This window comes from Silene latifolia, chromosome 7 (genome assembly GCF_048544455.1).
Source record: "Silene latifolia isolate original U9 population chromosome 7, ASM4854445v1, whole genome shotgun sequence".
In the NCBI taxonomy this organism is placed as follows: domain Eukaryota; kingdom Viridiplantae; phylum Streptophyta; class Magnoliopsida; order Caryophyllales; family Caryophyllaceae; genus Silene; species Silene latifolia.
Genome location: NC_133532.1, coordinates 16,478,292 through 16,495,548, shown reverse-complemented (window position 1 = coordinate 16,495,548; position 17,257 = coordinate 16,478,292). Strand labels below are relative to the sequence as shown.

The 17,257-nt window shown below is 37.3% G+C and overlaps 3 protein-coding genes across 5 annotated transcripts; 2 read left to right on the top strand and 1 right to left on the bottom strand.

Annotated features, from left to right (window-relative positions):
• Positions 1-882: 882 nt before the first annotated feature.
• On the top strand, positions 883-3,858 carry LOC141589790 (putative fructokinase-5). The gene is made up of 5 exons (XM_074410414.1): positions 883-1,369; positions 2,703-3,113; positions 3,204-3,338; positions 3,508-3,624; positions 3,727-3,858. Exons 1-5 carry the CDS (start codon positions 1,196-1,198, stop codon positions 3,856-3,858), a joined length of 969 nt encoding a protein of 322 aa, XP_074266515.1. The 5' UTR covers positions 883-1,195.
• Positions 3,859-6,789: 2,931 nt separating this feature from the next.
• LOC141591856 (uncharacterized) lies at positions 6,790-10,676 on the bottom strand. 3 transcript variants are annotated; one of them, XM_074412345.1, is made up of 4 exons: positions 9,988-10,676; positions 8,811-8,897; positions 7,596-8,706; positions 6,790-7,125 (listed from the first exon to the last, which is right to left on the bottom strand). In XM_074412345.1, the coding sequence occupies exons 1-4, from the start codon at positions 10,420-10,422 to the stop codon at positions 7,118-7,120; spliced, it is 1,641 nt and encodes a 546-aa protein (XP_074268446.1). In that variant the 5' UTR covers positions 10,423-10,676; the 3' UTR covers positions 6,790-7,117. The 3 variants fall into 3 exon arrangements, with proteins under 3 accessions (XP_074268446.1, XP_074268447.1, XP_074268445.1); XM_074412346.1 differs by having other exon boundaries at positions 6,790-8,140; positions 8,252-8,706; XM_074412344.1 differs by having other exon boundaries at positions 6,790-8,706.
• A 2,019-nt stretch (positions 10,677-12,695) lies between these two features.
• LOC141589789 (uncharacterized) lies at positions 12,696-13,403 on the top strand. Its single transcript, XM_074410413.1, has 2 exons — positions 12,696-12,992; positions 13,053-13,403. The coding sequence occupies exons 1-2, from the start codon at positions 12,696-12,698 to the stop codon at positions 13,401-13,403; spliced, it is 648 nt and encodes a 215-aa protein (XP_074266514.1).
• Positions 13,404-17,257: the final 3,854 nt, after the last annotated feature.

The window sequence follows — 17,257 nt, the reverse complement described above, 5'->3', positions numbered from 1 at the left end:
TAACATGAATACTGATTGCCTGAATGTTCCCACATTATGAACGAAATTAAGCACATAATGCCTTGTAAGATATTGATCCAGATGCTCATTAGCTTAGCATGTCAAGTGTTTTAACTGCAGCACCAACGTTCAAAACTCGTCAGTATAAAAGCTGCCCTACTGAGTTACTACTCCGTTTACACCAAAAATATACAGGAAAAATGAAATTTAATATCTCACATGTAAAATATCTTAAACCAAGTCAATTGGTACTTTGACCTAGGTGATGATGCTTATGAGTTACCAAGTAGGTAGCGGAGTAGTGGGCTGGTAAGAAAGTTCGTAGGGCCTGATCCAAGTTCAGAAAACAACGTTAACACTTAATAGGCATGCGTTAAAATGAGCGGGAAAAAAATTGTCAATGGTTTATGTTTTATATATATTTGTATAGATAGATAGATAGATAGATAGATAGATAGATAAATAATAATAATAATGGGAGTACTAAACTATTAATGAATATCATATCAATAATTTTATTTTGTTAATATATCAAATCAATCAATATTAATTTTAAAATATGATTTTCTCCTTCTCTTAGATAAAGGGAGAAAATTCATGTAACTAACGACTTTGATGGAAGTTGGATATGAATAAATTACTTTATGCTAATTTGTTTCCTAACTAACTTCTAATCACATGGTGTTTTCGTTTATTATCGTTGTTATCCTTTAGCAATTGTGGACAAAATTATGTGGATCATCTAATTATCCTTTAGAACTCTTATCCTGTTAAGACTTGGGAATTAGGTAACCCAAAATATCAAGAGCTCTAGTGTCGTTTAATTATCGTTTGTATTTAGGATAATATTTTTTAAATCCTAACATTCATTTGATTGGCTAATGAAAGTATATTTTTATAAACAAAATAGTTCGATATAGATATAGATATACAGAGTATTTTATATCAAGAAATTATCTTCTAATCCGATACGATTTAGATAACAATAATAACCGAAAATCAAAAAAATACTTCGTAGTAGGAATTTGATCACGTATCAACAACGTACAATGTTAACCGTATTAATACACGCCTCAATACCCTCACCTTATTCATATCTATTAATCCCTTATTCATATCTATTAATCTCTCATTCTCTTTTTAATATTATTAGTTTCACTTAATTAATTCAATACCAATTTACTCAAAAGAAATAATGGAGTCCCCAGCTATTGTGTCATTCGGAGAGATGTTGATCGATTTCGTTCCTGACGAAGCCGGTGTTTCATTGGGTGAATCCCGTGGGTTTGTCAAGGCTCCTGGTGGTGCTCCCGCTAATGTGGCTTGTGCAGTTACTAAACTCGGTGGTTTATCCGCCTTTATGGGCAAGGTAATATAGTATTCTCGGTCTTACGTTAAATAGTTACGTTCATATTCATGTAACGTTCATATTCATGTATTCATGTTGTATGTCATACTCGTAGTATTATTATGCTAATTTTCGTAGTATTATTATGCTAATTTTTGTTGCTAATGAATGCTTTATCATTTATTTATCCGCATGGTTACGGTAGACAGCAATATCAATATGGGTTCTTATCACAATTTACATTTAATTTATTTAAATACGAAAACTTTGTGTATGCGCTCTATTTGTGAACACTGGGAAATAATCCATAAAACATGCAATACCCGGGGAAAAAATTAATCTTAATATAAATTTGATAAATAAAGGATAATTACTTTTTGCTTATTAATAATAACCGAGTATTAATTAGGGGTGGTGCTCATTTATGGACGAATTTTACTCTTTTATTGACGGAAATGACCATTTTATCTCTTTTATTCCAACTCCCAAAATTTCAATTTTCTCTCCCTATATTCAATTGTCCTCGAATTCCTTACTCCCTCTAACCCCAATCACCCCCTATCACTTGTTACAACTCTTCGAGTTATGTACTGTATCACTCATTTCATTCAATTTGAGATTACCCTTTCCTTTGTATAAATGATAAATTTACCTATAAATGATATGCTATTACATAATATCGTACGATATTGACATTCCGATTTTATACTTTAATTGGTAATAAATGAATCCATGGAGCGAGTTGAGGTGACGAATTTTCCAGTTGTTAAGAAATCCCTAGCTTTCTTTGATTTTTATGAGGGATCGTAACGATGGCATGATGGGAATTCCATGGCTTAAAGCTGGATCAAAGTCTGCAAGCCATTGACAGTGTGTTATCAGAGCTTCATTGTCTAATTGTGGGTACTAGTAAAAACAATTATTCTGAGTATATAATTCGATATACTAGTAAAAACGCCTCATTGTCTAATTGCGGGTTTAAACAAACCCTAATTTAATTAGTGTAAATAAATTGCTTAATTTGGTATAATATAATTAATAAAATTAAAAATTAAAACTATTACTTGATTGATACGAGAATTAGTATCCATAATAATTGTATAATTTGACGGATTGGATTAATTTTGTAGATTTGATTAATTTTGTGAGGGAGAGAATTATAGAGACTTAGAGAGAATTAGGCAAAAGAAAAGACATACTATGGAAACATAATGAAAAAAAGTCTAGAAAATAATAAAACTCGTCCATGAATGAGCAGCCTAATTTGTACTTATTTTTAATTGTCAATCTCGATAATTTTTTAATGTTTTTCACGTATAACAAAACCATTAACCCTAACTTGTACCTAATATAGGTGGGCGAAGATGAATTCGGAAAGATGCTAGTAGACATACTAGACAAAAATGGTGTGAACACAAAAGGGGTGTGTTTCGACAAGGAAGCAAGAACTGCCCTAGCCTTTGTAACTTTAAAGAAAAATGGTGAGAGGGAGTTCATGTTCTACCGAAACCCTAGTGCCGATATGCTTCTAAAAGAATCTGAGCTTAATGTCGAACTTATCAAGCAAGCCAAGATCTTCCACTATGGCTCAATTAGTTTAATCACCGAGCCATGCAGGTCGGCTCACTTAGCTGCGATGAAGTTAGCCAAGGAGGCTGGTGCTATTCTCTCTTATGACCCCAATGTTCGACTTCCTTTGTGGGCTTCCGCTCAAGATGCTAGGGATGGTATTAATAGCATTTGGAATCATGCTGATATTATTAAGGTTTGTCGATTTTCCATGTTTGTAGCTTTTATTTTAACCAATTAATGGGAGCTTACTAATAGATTCTAAATTAATTTGTTATATATATAGGTAAGTGATGAAGAGGTGGAGTTTCTAACCCAACAAGATCCTTACAATGAAGAAGTTGTCATGTCTTTATGGCATGATAATCTTAAGCTTCTGATGGTTACTGATGGTGAAAAGGGCTGCAGATATTTCTCTAAGGTTTGTTCTTCAATCTCCACCTTCATATGTTAGTATCTTTTGGTTACTGATGGTGAAAAGGGCTGCAGATATTTCTCTAAGGTTTGTTCTTCAATCTCCACCTTCATATGTTAGTATCTTTATAACGTAAAATTTTTGATATTGGGATTCAAATTGAATAAAATTGCAGAACTTCAAAGGATCGGTAAAAGGGTTTTTTGTAGCAACAGTAGATACAACAGGAGCCGGAGATGCGTATGTTGGGTCCTTCCTTTATTCGCTTGCCAACAATCCCTCACTCTTGGAGGTATAATAAAAAAATTGAACATTTATTTTGTTTATATTTAAATTTAGATATTATCTTTATGTAATATTGTGATAATTTATTTATTAAAATTTGAATATATAGGATGAGAGCAAGCTGGTAGAGGCACTGAAATTAGCAAATGCGTGTGGAGCTCTAGCAACAACTCAAAAGGGTGCGATCCCGGCTCTTCCAAGTATGGCCGAGGCACTTCAATTGGTCAACAAAAACTGCTGAATTTTACCAAGTTATAGAAGTTTTACATTAGTTAATTATAACAATGGTTTTTTTCAATAATTATGTTTTTAATTTGGTTATAAGTTATTAGAGATTAAAGTAAGTTTGTAGTGTGCTTTATGGTGAAACTTCATCTAATGTTATTAGAATAATGCTACAATTTCGTTCCAATAATATATTTATGTTTATTATTACTAGCGTCATGTTTATTTTTCGTTCGACTCCCTCCCATTGATTAAAACTTAGTTATTCCGTATTTGTTAAGTCATTTGTAAAGGAGGATATGCGGATGAGGGGACTACCTGATTTGTTGAAAAGAGGATTTTGTCGAGGAAAGTTACTATATATTACAAACCAAATGATAAAAGAAGAATAACGAACTCTCTTTTGCTAAAGTTATCAACAAAGGCTAACGCCTAACGGTCACTTGTAATTTTTCTTCCTTCGATTGAATGGTGCCCGTAGTAATTAGTAAATAGTAATGGCATGATAACTTCACCTTTTGTTATGATTGCATATTTGCCGATTATCAAAGTGGCAAACACTTTGTATGATTAAAATTCCATGGATAGTCAAGAGTGGAGACAATTTGGAACAAAATTAACCATACCTTTTTGGCTAATAAGTGAGTCTAAGGGCGAACCCAGGATTTTATATATGGGATAGTGACAAAAAAATTAAATGTGTTACATAGCCTATATAAATTCAAAATACAAACGCATAATCAACAATCAAATTAGCACTCGATATTAACTTAATATTCTCATTTTATAACTCAAAACTTATCTTTATTTAGTTTGGATTATATAGCTTTACGATACATAAAATGCTTAACCATTGCTAATTACTCGCAATGCCTTAAAATCTTCACATTATAATTCGACAGTTGTTCTTTATTTCATTTTCTATACAATTATAACAAACTTAATCATTAAGCAAAATCGCTCTAGTACACGAATAAAAGGATATCAACGATATTGCAAAAAACAACAAATTAATCAAAAGGCCTCCCCCATTACAATAATCATTTAATGAGGCATGGTAACGATGAAGAAAAAAATTAATGCAGTTGGTGTGTAAAAAGGGCTCGAACCCCAGCTGGTTAGAGTACCACCCTTATACTACCACTGAAACACGATAGCTTCAATGTAAATTTTATGCAGTTTCTTCTATTTATCTGTTCACAAATGCTCAGATTTGGGGTAGCAAAATATCATCAAATCTATTTTTTGGGGGTTTGGGGTAGCGGCGGCTACCGCTTGCTACCTACTGAGTTCGCCCATACTAATAACTTGCACACATTTACCTTTTTTTTGGTAATTTATTTTCGCAGTACGATTTTTACTCATTTCAGTACTTTTTACATCAAATTTTCCATTTGTTACCCTTAACTAAATAAAATCAAACCTAATTCTCACCACCCTCTATTTATTATTGAAACCTTAATCTTCTTCAACCTCTTTAAAAAAACTCAATTATGAATGATTATTCATTTATTCAGTTAATTCTTTAATCCTATATTAATAATTAAATTAACTCTTTCTTATAATTTTGTTTTTTTTAATTAGGGTTTATGTCTAAATTAATTTAGGGATAATTAGTTTGGTATGGTGGTGATTTATGTCGTCATCGGTGTAGTTCGATGGTGGTCCGTCGATGACCTGAGAATGGTGGTTGGAGCCATGATACGGTGGTGGGAGGATTAGGTGGTTGTGTGACGTATTACATTAAAAAAACTAATCAATATAGCAAATTAGTACGTAGTACATACACAAAGATGCAAGCACAATTTCCTCCGTAGTACTCAATGCAGTACATAGTAATCTACTCTTTAGTACTTTGTAATACTTACTTAGTTGGCTGACGAATCCCTCAGTGAACATTGACGACAATTGCATGAGTAGTAAGTTTATGAAATTAGAAGGAGATGAGGTTTGAGATTAGATGAAGAATTGTAATTAGAGAGAATATTTTTTTAGAAAGAAGTTAGAGAGGGAAATTGGGAAGAAAAAAATGAAAGGGGTATAATTGTCAAAAGTGTACTACGATGAGTAAAATGTATACTTCGAAAATCAGCACCTTTTTTTTTCCAAATTCATCATACATCACCAATTATTAAAATAAGTCTCATGAAAGAGAACCAAAAAAATACACTAAATACTAATTAAAAAAAAAAAAGAAAAAAAAAACACACTTATCAACCGTCTTGAATTAATTCACGCATATGGTTGTTACTCTGTGAGTCTGTAATGTAATTGATCCTATCTGAGCTTAGGCTCGACTTGGAATTTATCTGTTGAGCTAGGGCTTGACTCGAAGCTCGTCGAACCTAAAATTTGAAACTTCAACACGTTTTGTCATTATATTCTTATTACTTTCACACCTTTTGATCTAACTAAATATAAATATCTTATAAAAACAAATACAAATATTCAAAAAATAATACATTTATAAATGTAAAAAAAAAAAAAAAAAAAACGAGCTTCTAAGCCAAGCTTCGCTGAGCTTAGGATCGGCTTAGATTTAGCCAAGCTCGATTTGACTGGCCGATTTTGAGGACTCGGCAATCGGCTCAGATCATTTTCAGCGCTATAGTCACACATACTCTAAAGTATAACCGCATTTGTAGTATCACAAAATCTCATTGAAGACGGCGATATCCGTCACAAGCTTGTGACGGATACCATTTCATCTCACAAAATATCCATGAGAGGTGAGTAGGGAAGCACATTAGGGGTGCCATTAGGGGTGCCCCACCTTGTCCCTTCTCCCTTAAGCGGTGCCAATATGTGCTCTGCTATTGTGACTTGAATTATCGAGTCGGAAGGAATGGCAGAAAAACTGAGGCATCAGGCAGAAATTATTTTGTGAAAATCTAATGACCACAGCATATAATGTATAGGTTATTCAATTTACGATTAAGCCAGTATGTAATTAACTCCCAGCAAGTAACATGACGGAGATGTTATATGCTTCGAAGAATTTAAGTTACATGTATCAACAAAATGAGTTTTACCAGATCAGTGATAATGCATTACAATGTGCAGAATCAGAATTGTGATTAATTTAGTACATGCTATAGCTTGAGACACTAGGGCACTACGCTAAAGCGTGCAGCTCACGGAGCCTGTCGCCCCTGTCATCACCACCAGCTAACATGAATACCGATTGCCTGAATGTTCCCACATTATGAACGAAATTAAGCACATAATGCCTTGTAAGATACTGATCCAGATGCTCATTAGCTTAGCATGTCAAGTTATTTAACTGCAGCACCAACGTTCAAAACTCGTCAGTATAAAAGCTGCCCTACTGAGTTGCTACTCCGTTTACCACCAAAAATAAACAGGACTTGCGGAATTGGACACATGCTCATAGGCTCATAGCACCATTATCTTTACATTAACATTATCTTCAAAGAGTCATAAACAACTCAATAAAAACCCAACGTGCAAACAAGAGAATAAACAATCACCCAAGGTAAGCTGGTAGGGGTAGCATATCGTGCTTTATTATATACAGCGATTCCACAGCACCTTTCAAATTCTAATCTGTCATTCTAATAAATAAGAAACTATACAACAACGCCCTTGATAATTGAACGCCTTTGAATCAAACTACATGTTGCATTTTCATTTCCAGCTAAAATTAGCATGAGTGGAACCCCACAAGGGAAATGTATGGCTACGACTGAGCTAGACCTTGCCAAGAGGTTTCAAAATCAAAATAGAGCATACCTGTGTCTATGGGGCTCGTCTGTGGGGGTATGCCACTCATATCAAACCCCTCTGCAACTGTTTCATCCACCAGCCATCTTTCAATATCAAAATCGAGACCGGTTTGGGAATCCTTCTCGACATTTAGCAGAAAATCATGGGGACCCATTTCCATGCTGTTTGGTGGATTCAATTCATTCAAAGTACTGAACGGAATACTAGTAGGACACTGCAAGATTCCTAATGACTGATTGCTTTTTTGTGGGATGTTGGGCGGCATATCTGATGTGGGGACCAGGTAATCAGAGAGAGAAGCGTTTTGTGCTTCTACTGGATGTTGTTGACTGCTCTGAAAAGTTCCCTTCAACGCATTAGATGTGCTGCAAGCAATAAGCGGACTAGAAATACTTTGAGCTTGGCGCATTGATGCATTTGTATATTCGTATAAAGCAGCAGGTAGACCACAACTCGTGAAAGGTGATGTTGATGTATGAGGATTAGGAAGAACATATCCAGGCAACTGTGAAGTCAATGTTGTTGTATTTGACTGACGAAAAACTGGGTTCCTAACGAATTGAGAAGACCCTTGTAAGTTAGCAGAAGCGTTATCAACAAATTTAACTGCTGAATTGTTACTGTCTTGCCAAATCAAAGGAGCTCGATTAGACACCCCAGACCTGGCTGTGAGTCCATTCCTCTTAAGTATAGGAAGAGACGCAGTCGTTCTAGGAGCCAATTGTGCGACTCTATTTCCCTGCGTATCACTGTTCCGAACCCTCAAAAGTTGCTGAGAAACCAAATGTCGCTGATACCCATCCCTAGCCACAGCTACATATGGTCTCTGGGTTCTACCTTGGCTGACTGTGTTTGGAACACCGAAGGGCAAAGGCCCAGAACAGGCAGAAGCTACTCTCGGATTTAAAGGTCTTGCAGAGGGTTGTAAATATTGAAATGGACCCAAAGAAACAGTAGGCTTGGAAATTGGCGCTGACGGGTTTTTTGACTGCCTAAACTTTTTCCTCTCAGTTTGCCAATATACTGCTTTATCGGTGGCATGACAGTGATCAGTAGTCGATGCACCAGACCCCCAGTGAGCACAAGGAGCCAGTGAGTCGCATACATAACAATGGCACTGCATTCAAAAGAAATTATTTAGATCATCATGGTACACCATACGATAAATATGTTCTATAACAAAACAAATGACAAATGTAGAAATAACAAATGTAATCTAACCAGCTCGCAGCGACTTTCATGTGACGTAGAGCTAAACGGAAAGTTGGCACACAGATGTCGCGAGTGAGGGAAATCTCGGCATGCTACCTGCAACAATAGGCAATAAGCAAATAAGATATATATGTCGACGAAATTACAAGTGGCATTTCTCAGTCACAATCAAGCCCCAAAGTAAACCAACAGGACAGAAATGTTCTTAAAAGGCTAAACAAGTTCATCAATGCATGATTTTGCATGTCCTCAACAGTCAACTTATTTCTTCCTTCTTCTGTATGTCGTTCTTACCCCCTGAAGTTGCTTGGGTGAGAGAATATAAGGTCACTATTATAGTTAATGAAGAAACCGGGACCAATGTGTAGCAAATCTAGCTACTGCCAAAACATGAGACACAACAAAGCTTGCAAAAGCAAAATACCATTAAGCTGCAAGCCCGGTGAAAAATGATGCTTCACAAATAATCAGATGAACATATGCCAGGCGCTCTTTCAAAGCAACTGCCTGTGCCCAAGAGCTGATAAACGGGTTAGACTGAGAAATACGACTAGAGTTAATACAGCCTCTCCCTGTGATACTATTAAGTCAGGCTCTTTGCATCAACCTCTAACCGATAAATTCAACCGATCTCTGCTACTTGACAAAATATACAGGCGTAAACCATTCAACACCCATTTAATTTGTGGATTCGTATTCCAAAACCTTTTCATTTTTCTGTTTCTATTTTGTTCGCATTTTGAGGTGTGTTCACCCATGCACGGTTCTAAAGGATGATTCATGTCAGCCGACCCCAAATCATTTTAGGATGAAGGTTCTGATGTTTTTGTATTCCAAAACCTACAAACCAAAACCTAAAAAGACCCAAAATTTATCCCTGCTGAGCAACCACCACAATGCCTCTCCCTAAGGTTCCCTATAAACACCCCTAATCAAACATTTCCAATCTACCACATGCATACAAATTCGACAACAGCGAATTTCCGGGTTTAGGCAACATAAACAAAATCCCAAGTCCTCGCAAAGATTCCAACAACGAACAAAGATATATCTACAACAATTAAACCTAATTTCAAGCAAACATAACCAGGAAACATAAAATTAACATCATACTGTACAAACCCCAAACATCAAAACACAAAAATACATAATCTTTACAATTAATTGAAAAGATCCATAATTTTACCTGACCCTTTTCGCCGACGACAACCACCTCATCAGAATCATCATCATCATCGTACTTTTTCACCTCATCATCACCTCCCTTTGACGGCGGGGGTTTATCTGGGTCACACTCCAGCACAACACAATCGTCGTCATCATCATCATCACGACCACCATTATTCATCATAGAAAATGACCTTTTTGCCCCTTTTGGCTTCACAATTACTTCACCAACTATAACAACATCGTCATCGTCATCGTCAACAACATTAACATTATTATTAACCTTATTAATTTCGACATTTTTCACTTCAACTTCTTCACGATTAGGATCAGGACCATCAGCAACGTCTTCCAGAAGCTTTGCAATCCAATCGAGATCTTCATTGGTGGAGGAATTGTCGAACCCGAATTCTTCATCGGAACTTACATCGAAAATTATGGTTTGAGAATCCATGGGGATGAGATCGTGGGGAAATTCAGAAAATTGGGGGTAATTTGTGAAATTAAAAAGTGGGTTTTTCTGGGTTTTGAGCGAATTATAGAAGTAGATGAAGAAAATTGAGAAAGGGTGAGCATGGAGTGAGAATTTTAGGGGATTATTTCGGCGTGATTGAACGGTAAAAGAGGGATATGAGAAATTGAGCAAACCCTAAGGAAATTGGGAGTTACCAAAAATAAGAAAAGTGTGGAGAGTGTGCTCACCAAGTTGTTTTCAACGGCCTCAAGGTATCTTGTCTTGACGATTAAATCAGGGTTTTTTTTAATATTCTTGTAATTTTTTTTTGAATTTTATATGGTATTATTTGTTTTTTTGGAAATATTACCGGTATTTTTAAATTTAAAATGGTTAAATTATTAAAAGGGTTTTTCTAAAAGAAAAGTAATAAATGTATTTTCTTGTAAATAAAAGTAAAAATAATTGATATTGCAATTTTTCATAAAAACATCATTTTATTTTTTTCCTTTTTGGGTTTCTTATCCTATGTCTAGTGGGCATAGATTAGAAAAACCGTATTAAAAATTAAATTTTTAACTAGTTTAATTTTGTAGAAGGGGGGGAGGAGTTTCTATGATATACCCTTGTGTTTTTCAAATTTCTACCATGTACCCTTATGTTTTTCAAGTCTCTACCATATACCCTTAATCATTTATAAATCTCATTCATATACCCGTGTATTTTTAGTCAATAAAATCATGACCCAAATTATTAACAATAATTACTAACTTTACAAAATAATTACTCCTAAGGGGGTGTTTGGTTCACCCATTGTTGGTGGTATAAGGTATGGGTTTGGAATTAGCTAAACTCATACTTCCTCCATTCAACTCCACTCTACCACTTTGCTTTTTCACGTTTGCCAACGCGTAATTTACGCGGTAAATATCGTTAGGTACGTATTTGCAAAAATTATAAAAGTTAGATATTTTTAATATACTCGTAAAGACGAATCAAACAAGATCCCACATGAATATATTTTCACTTATGTATTGAGAGAAAATCGAGAATGAATGTGCACTTGTAAATAGTGTAGAAAATAGAAATAGGTAGAGTGGAGTTGAATGGAGGAAGTACTTGTGTTTGTTTCAACTTTTTTGCATTTTGATACCCATACCTCAAACCCATGAGGCATGGGTTTCTCATACCCAAGGGGGAGGTGTGTATGAGATTGATACCTTTGGGCTTTGGGTATCAAATCAAAGAAAAGAAGTGGAAAAAAATCATATAATTAACTTTTCTTCTAAACTCTTTTTCCCTGTTAAAAATACAAAATATGATTTTTCGGACATTTTCGATAAGTTTATGAATACTTAAATAGAACTATTAAATATTAAAAAAAAAATTAAAGTATATATTGAAAAACTATATACAAGTTTTAACTAATTAATACTCTATATGGAATTTTAAAGAAGAAAATTAATACAGAGGTAAATAGTTCAGATTCCATAAAATAGACATACAAAAATATTTGATTCCTCATCCCTGAATTGAACCAAACACAAGGTATCAGGAATCGAGTTCCAAACTCGTACCACCCTGGTATGATTCCTGATTCTATACCGATACCTTTATGCGAACGAAACACCTCCTAATTATTTTCCCAACTCAGTCTTACAACTCTAACACTATAGTTTATACCGTCTCTCTCAAAACACTCTGACCCTCTAAAATCCCCAAATTTTCTCTCGCAAAACCCTAGAACTCATCACTCTCAAACTCCATAATTTGTCCCAACAAGCAAATACCATGAAACGATAGATGATATTAGATGTGATTAATGATCCATACAACGAGGCGGAGAAACATGGGTTTACTTCGCCGAGACAACCTTCCTTAAGTTACAACTATAAAATGGAACATGAAGAGAGGGCTTTATGTTTCTAAGACTAAAAAACCTGTTGATGATGAATTGGATATTGTTAAATTAAGGAAGCAGAATATGGAAGATACACGAGATATTTGGAGATAATTCTGCATTATCATATCGTTTTATGTATGTAAATATATATTTAGTTAACATATTTGTAGGAGTAAATTAAGGAGTCAAAGATTGTGCTAACAATATAGTTTGTATATATATAGAGGCTATGTACTACACGTTTGATGAAGAAATATAAAACACAATTCTTCTTCTTCTCTGTTTTATCAATTTCACATGGCATCGTGAGCAAGAAACGATCCAACACAAAAATTTCACAACGAAAATACAAAAGAGTAACGATTTCACCATGCCTGGTGATGACAAATTAAAAGGAGCGATGGATGGTCCAAAGACAATTCCTATAACATCGCCTTTGTATTTACATCCCTCGGAAAGTCCAAATTTAAATGTTACGCAGATCGTTTTTTACGGGAATAATTACGATTTGTGGGCAGCCGCTGTTAAAAACGGTCTTGATGCCAAGAATAAGTTAGCCTTCATTGAAAGCAGGGTCAAGAAACCCGTCTGTGACGAGGAAGAAGAAACCGTGGAGACAGTAGCGTGGAGGCAGTGCAACGCTATGATTCAGGCGTGGCTTCGGAATGTGATCGATCCGAAGTTACATTCGAGTATTACGTTTACTCAACCAGTAGACGAAATCTAGGAGGAGTTGCGTGGAAGATACTCCGCGGGAAACGCACCTCGAGTTCACCAATTGAAAGGTGATCTCAATGAGTGCAAGCAAGGAAATGATTCAGTGATTGAGTATTACACACGACTCAAGGCAATATGGGATGAGTTGGCGAATTACAGCACCGTGAAGGCATGCACCTGCGAAGCAGCTGCTTCGATAGCAAAGGAACGGGAAGAACAGAAGGTTCACCAATTCCTTATGGGATTGGATTCCAAACTGTATGGTAATATCCGAACCAATTTATTAATGGAGGATCCTATTGCTAATATAAATTGGGTATATGGTCTTATATTGAGAGAAGAGAGAGACATATCTCCATAACCAAAGTTAAGAAGGAGAAAGTGGAAGCGGCAATGGCAGCGAGAATTTCTAGTACAGGAAGAGGACGAGGTGGATATCACAGGCCCGACATTGATGAAGATAATCCCCCACCACAGTGTACGTATTGCAAAAAAAATACTACCACACCGAAGAGAATTGTTATGATAAACACGGGTACGAAGAGGTGAAAGCTAGAGAAAGAGGCTGTGGTAGAAGAGGTGGAGGAAATAACCGTGGGGGCAATAGTCGAGGAAGAGGTCGTGGCCGTGGATATCAGGCCAATGGTGTTGGCAGTTCGTCGGGAAGCAAAAATGCAGAGAGCTCGAAACAGAACATTTCCTTCACCACCGAGGAGATTGAAAGGATACGGAACCTATTAAACGGTAGTTCAGATGGTAATGACAAGTTACAAGGTATGAAAATTACTTTAGATGTCGAGTGGTTAATAGATAGTGGATGCTCGCACCATATGACAGGTAAGAAAGATTTGCTTAAAAATATTTGGCGTGAGGATTCGTCCATTGTCAGTTTGCCGGATGGTAGGAGAATGAAGACCGAAATACATGGAGAAGTCGAATTAAACAAAAATTTTATTTTAAAGGATGTTTTATTTGTGCCAACACTCACTTGCGATCTCATTTCTGTTCAACAATTGATAAGTGAAAACAATTGTGTAGTAACCTTTTATTCTGATCATTGTGAATTACAGGACCAGACTACGAGGATGACGATTGGACGGGGTGAGCATCGACAAGGGGTGTATTATTACAAGCCGGAACGGTCAGAGAAAGTCAGACAAGTGACCGTAGAAAAGGAAAGGAAATTATGGAACAAGCGGCTTGGACATCCTCCTAAGAGTATTTTTTTTCTCGTTTTTCTGCTTTAGTTGGACGTAATTTGAGTTGGAACTCAGATATGGTTTGTGATTCTTATTGTAGGGAGAAACAAACTCGTAATCCTTTTCATTCCAATAATAAAAGTTGTGATGTTTTATTTGGGCTCATTTGTAACACCCCCGTACACCAGGATGCCTTACCAAGGACCGTCCCAGTATATGAAGGTGTTACCATCTCGGTTACCCGAGGTAGTAGATTAAATAGACAATGAAAGAACATTTATAATACATTACCGTACTCTTTACAACTCGGTACAAAACTAATTACATGTACAGATAGAGACTACTATAACTCGTGATTCTGCACTTCTAAACCGGTAGCGTGATGACTCGATCCCAGCAGCCACAAACCAACAGCACCTGCTAAGCCAACTGCTCACCATCCCCGAATGGATCACAACAGATACCACAAAAACAGCAACACGGGGTCAGTACTGTCTAATCAATAAAGTCAAGCAAACAATGTAACCGGCTGATCATCCTCCACAGTAGCAGACTACACACCGAAGTGTGTAGCCCTGCCGGATTACCCATCGCAACAGGTAATCCACTCCGCCGGTGGGGGACCGCAGCCCATCCCCACCAAGTCCAGCTCATCAACGAGTGACTATCAATCCCTGTCCCTTAATGTGCACATCCCCTCCCGTGACGGGTTCCACGGAGGGCGAACTAGGGTGTGAATCCCACAAGTGACTCCACCACAATCACACACACCACATCATCACAGCTGTCACAACACCACAACCGTCACAACACCACCACCGTCACCACAACACTCATACTCCGATGATCAGCAGATAACAACAATTATAAAATAAACACAATCTTAATCAATCAACAGTAACTGAGTAGGGGAAACCCTACCTCATGGCCAACCATGACAAGCATCCACATAAAGCCAGGCACGACTCCGACATGCATCCTACAACGATAACCATCCCCTATTATTGTAATACTACGGATTTTCTTAAGTGACTACTCGACTGAGTAGAGCCTACTCGGCCGAGTAGTGCTGTTGGTATGGTCTGTTTTGGTTCTGCCGAGGAATACTCGGCCGAGTATAGTGAATACTCGACCGAGTATAGGATACTCGGCCGAGTATACACTTTACTCGACCGAGTATCCGGTCTGGCGAGTAGTAATTCAGCGGTTTGAGGCGGGAGTGTTTAGGGTTATTTTATAATTCAAAGTTTCTAAAACATCATTTCTACCCTAATCACTTTACGATTTCCCTAATCACACTCTAATCACTCCCCAAATCATTCCCTAATCTCCTTGTGTGTGTATTCGTCGTGGTCTTTGCGTGCAATCTCTCATTTTACCGTTGGTAAGTTCTTTCCTCATGTCATTTATGTTCTTTTGGGATTACTATATGTATTGAATTAGGGTATGGGGGAATTGTACAATATGTAATTGTGCTATGTGGTTATTGTATAGGAGAAGACTTCATAGAAGAGCCTTTTTGATTGTTCGGTTTCCGTCTGCTGTTGATTGCTAAGGTAGGGTTTTCCCTACTCAGTTTAATGGTCATTGTTTAAGACATAATTGTGTTGTGATTGTTGTTATCTGCTGATCATCGGTGTTCGGGCGTTGTTGTGACGGTGTTGGTGTGGAGATGTTGTGACAGTTGTGATGCTGTGTGTGCTGTGTTTGTGGTGGAGTCACTTGCGGGAGTGGCTTCACACCTTAGTTCGCCCTCCGTGGAACCCGCCATGGGAGGGGATGTGCACATTAAGGGACAGGGATTTTTAGTCGCTTACTCGCTCGTTGATGAGCTGGACTAGGTGGGCTGGGCTGCGGTCACCCACTGGCGGCGAGGATTACCTTTTGCGATGGGTAATCTGGCAGGGCTACACATTTCGGTGTGTAGTCGGTTACTGTGTGAGATCGGGAGACTAGGGTGGAGGATGATCAACTGGTTACTTTGTCTGTTTGTCTTATATTGATTGAGTATTACTGACCCCGTTGTTGTTTGTGGAATCTGTGGTGATTCATTCGGGGATGGTGAGTAGGCTTGACAGGTATTGCTAGTGGTGAGCTTGGGGCAGTCATGGGAGTGTCGTCATCACCAGTCGTAGCATCACCGTCCGAATCTTAGTTCTGATTTCTTTAGTTGTCAGATATTGGAGTTGTTTTATTGAATTAGTTTTGGATTTGGATTGATGTAAGCTTTAATACTTTTTGGTATTTAATAAATGTGCTCAGTTCAGACGCTTTTGATATGTACTAACCTCGGGCAACCGAGATGGTAACACACTTTCATGGTGGGGTGGTCCTGGTAAGGCACCTTGGTATGAGGGGGTATTACAAAGTGGTATCAGAGCCGAAGATTCCGGCACCTAAACAAATGAATCTAATGAACTTAGAGAGTCTAAATGAAATGAACCCGGGGAGAGTTGTTTGGAGCTACTGCAAAGACTCGGAAGACGTCCCGGAGTCGCAACTTAGCCCTCATTAACTCGAGCCGGTCACATGGGGAAGTGTGTTGAGAGTTGTGTCATATATGTGCATGTATGTGAAGGTTCGTGGTGATAATAAGTGATGGTTGGAAATTTGTATGTGGAATTCGTAAGTATGGTGAATGGAAAAGTAAGGGAAGGGACAGGTATGTGAAATTTGGTGAAGTGGATTTAGCATGTGAATGATTAGTATGATTGTGTGTTTATAACATGGCACTAAAGTTCCTGTTGATATATGTTTGATGAGGGAATAGAAAGCATTATAGGGGACTTTATACTGTTTTAACCCGTCTTTTGTATGGCTCGGTCGAGTAGGGCAGGTACTCGACCGAGTAGGGAGTACTCAGCCGAGTAACCAAGCACTCGACCGAGTGTTGTTTGGCAGTGAGTAGTCTGGGCTACTGTACGTGTTTAATCGACCGAGTAAGTAGGTGCACTCGACCGAGTAGTGACTACTCGGCCGAGTATAATGTGTACTCGGCCGAGTATGCATTCTGGGT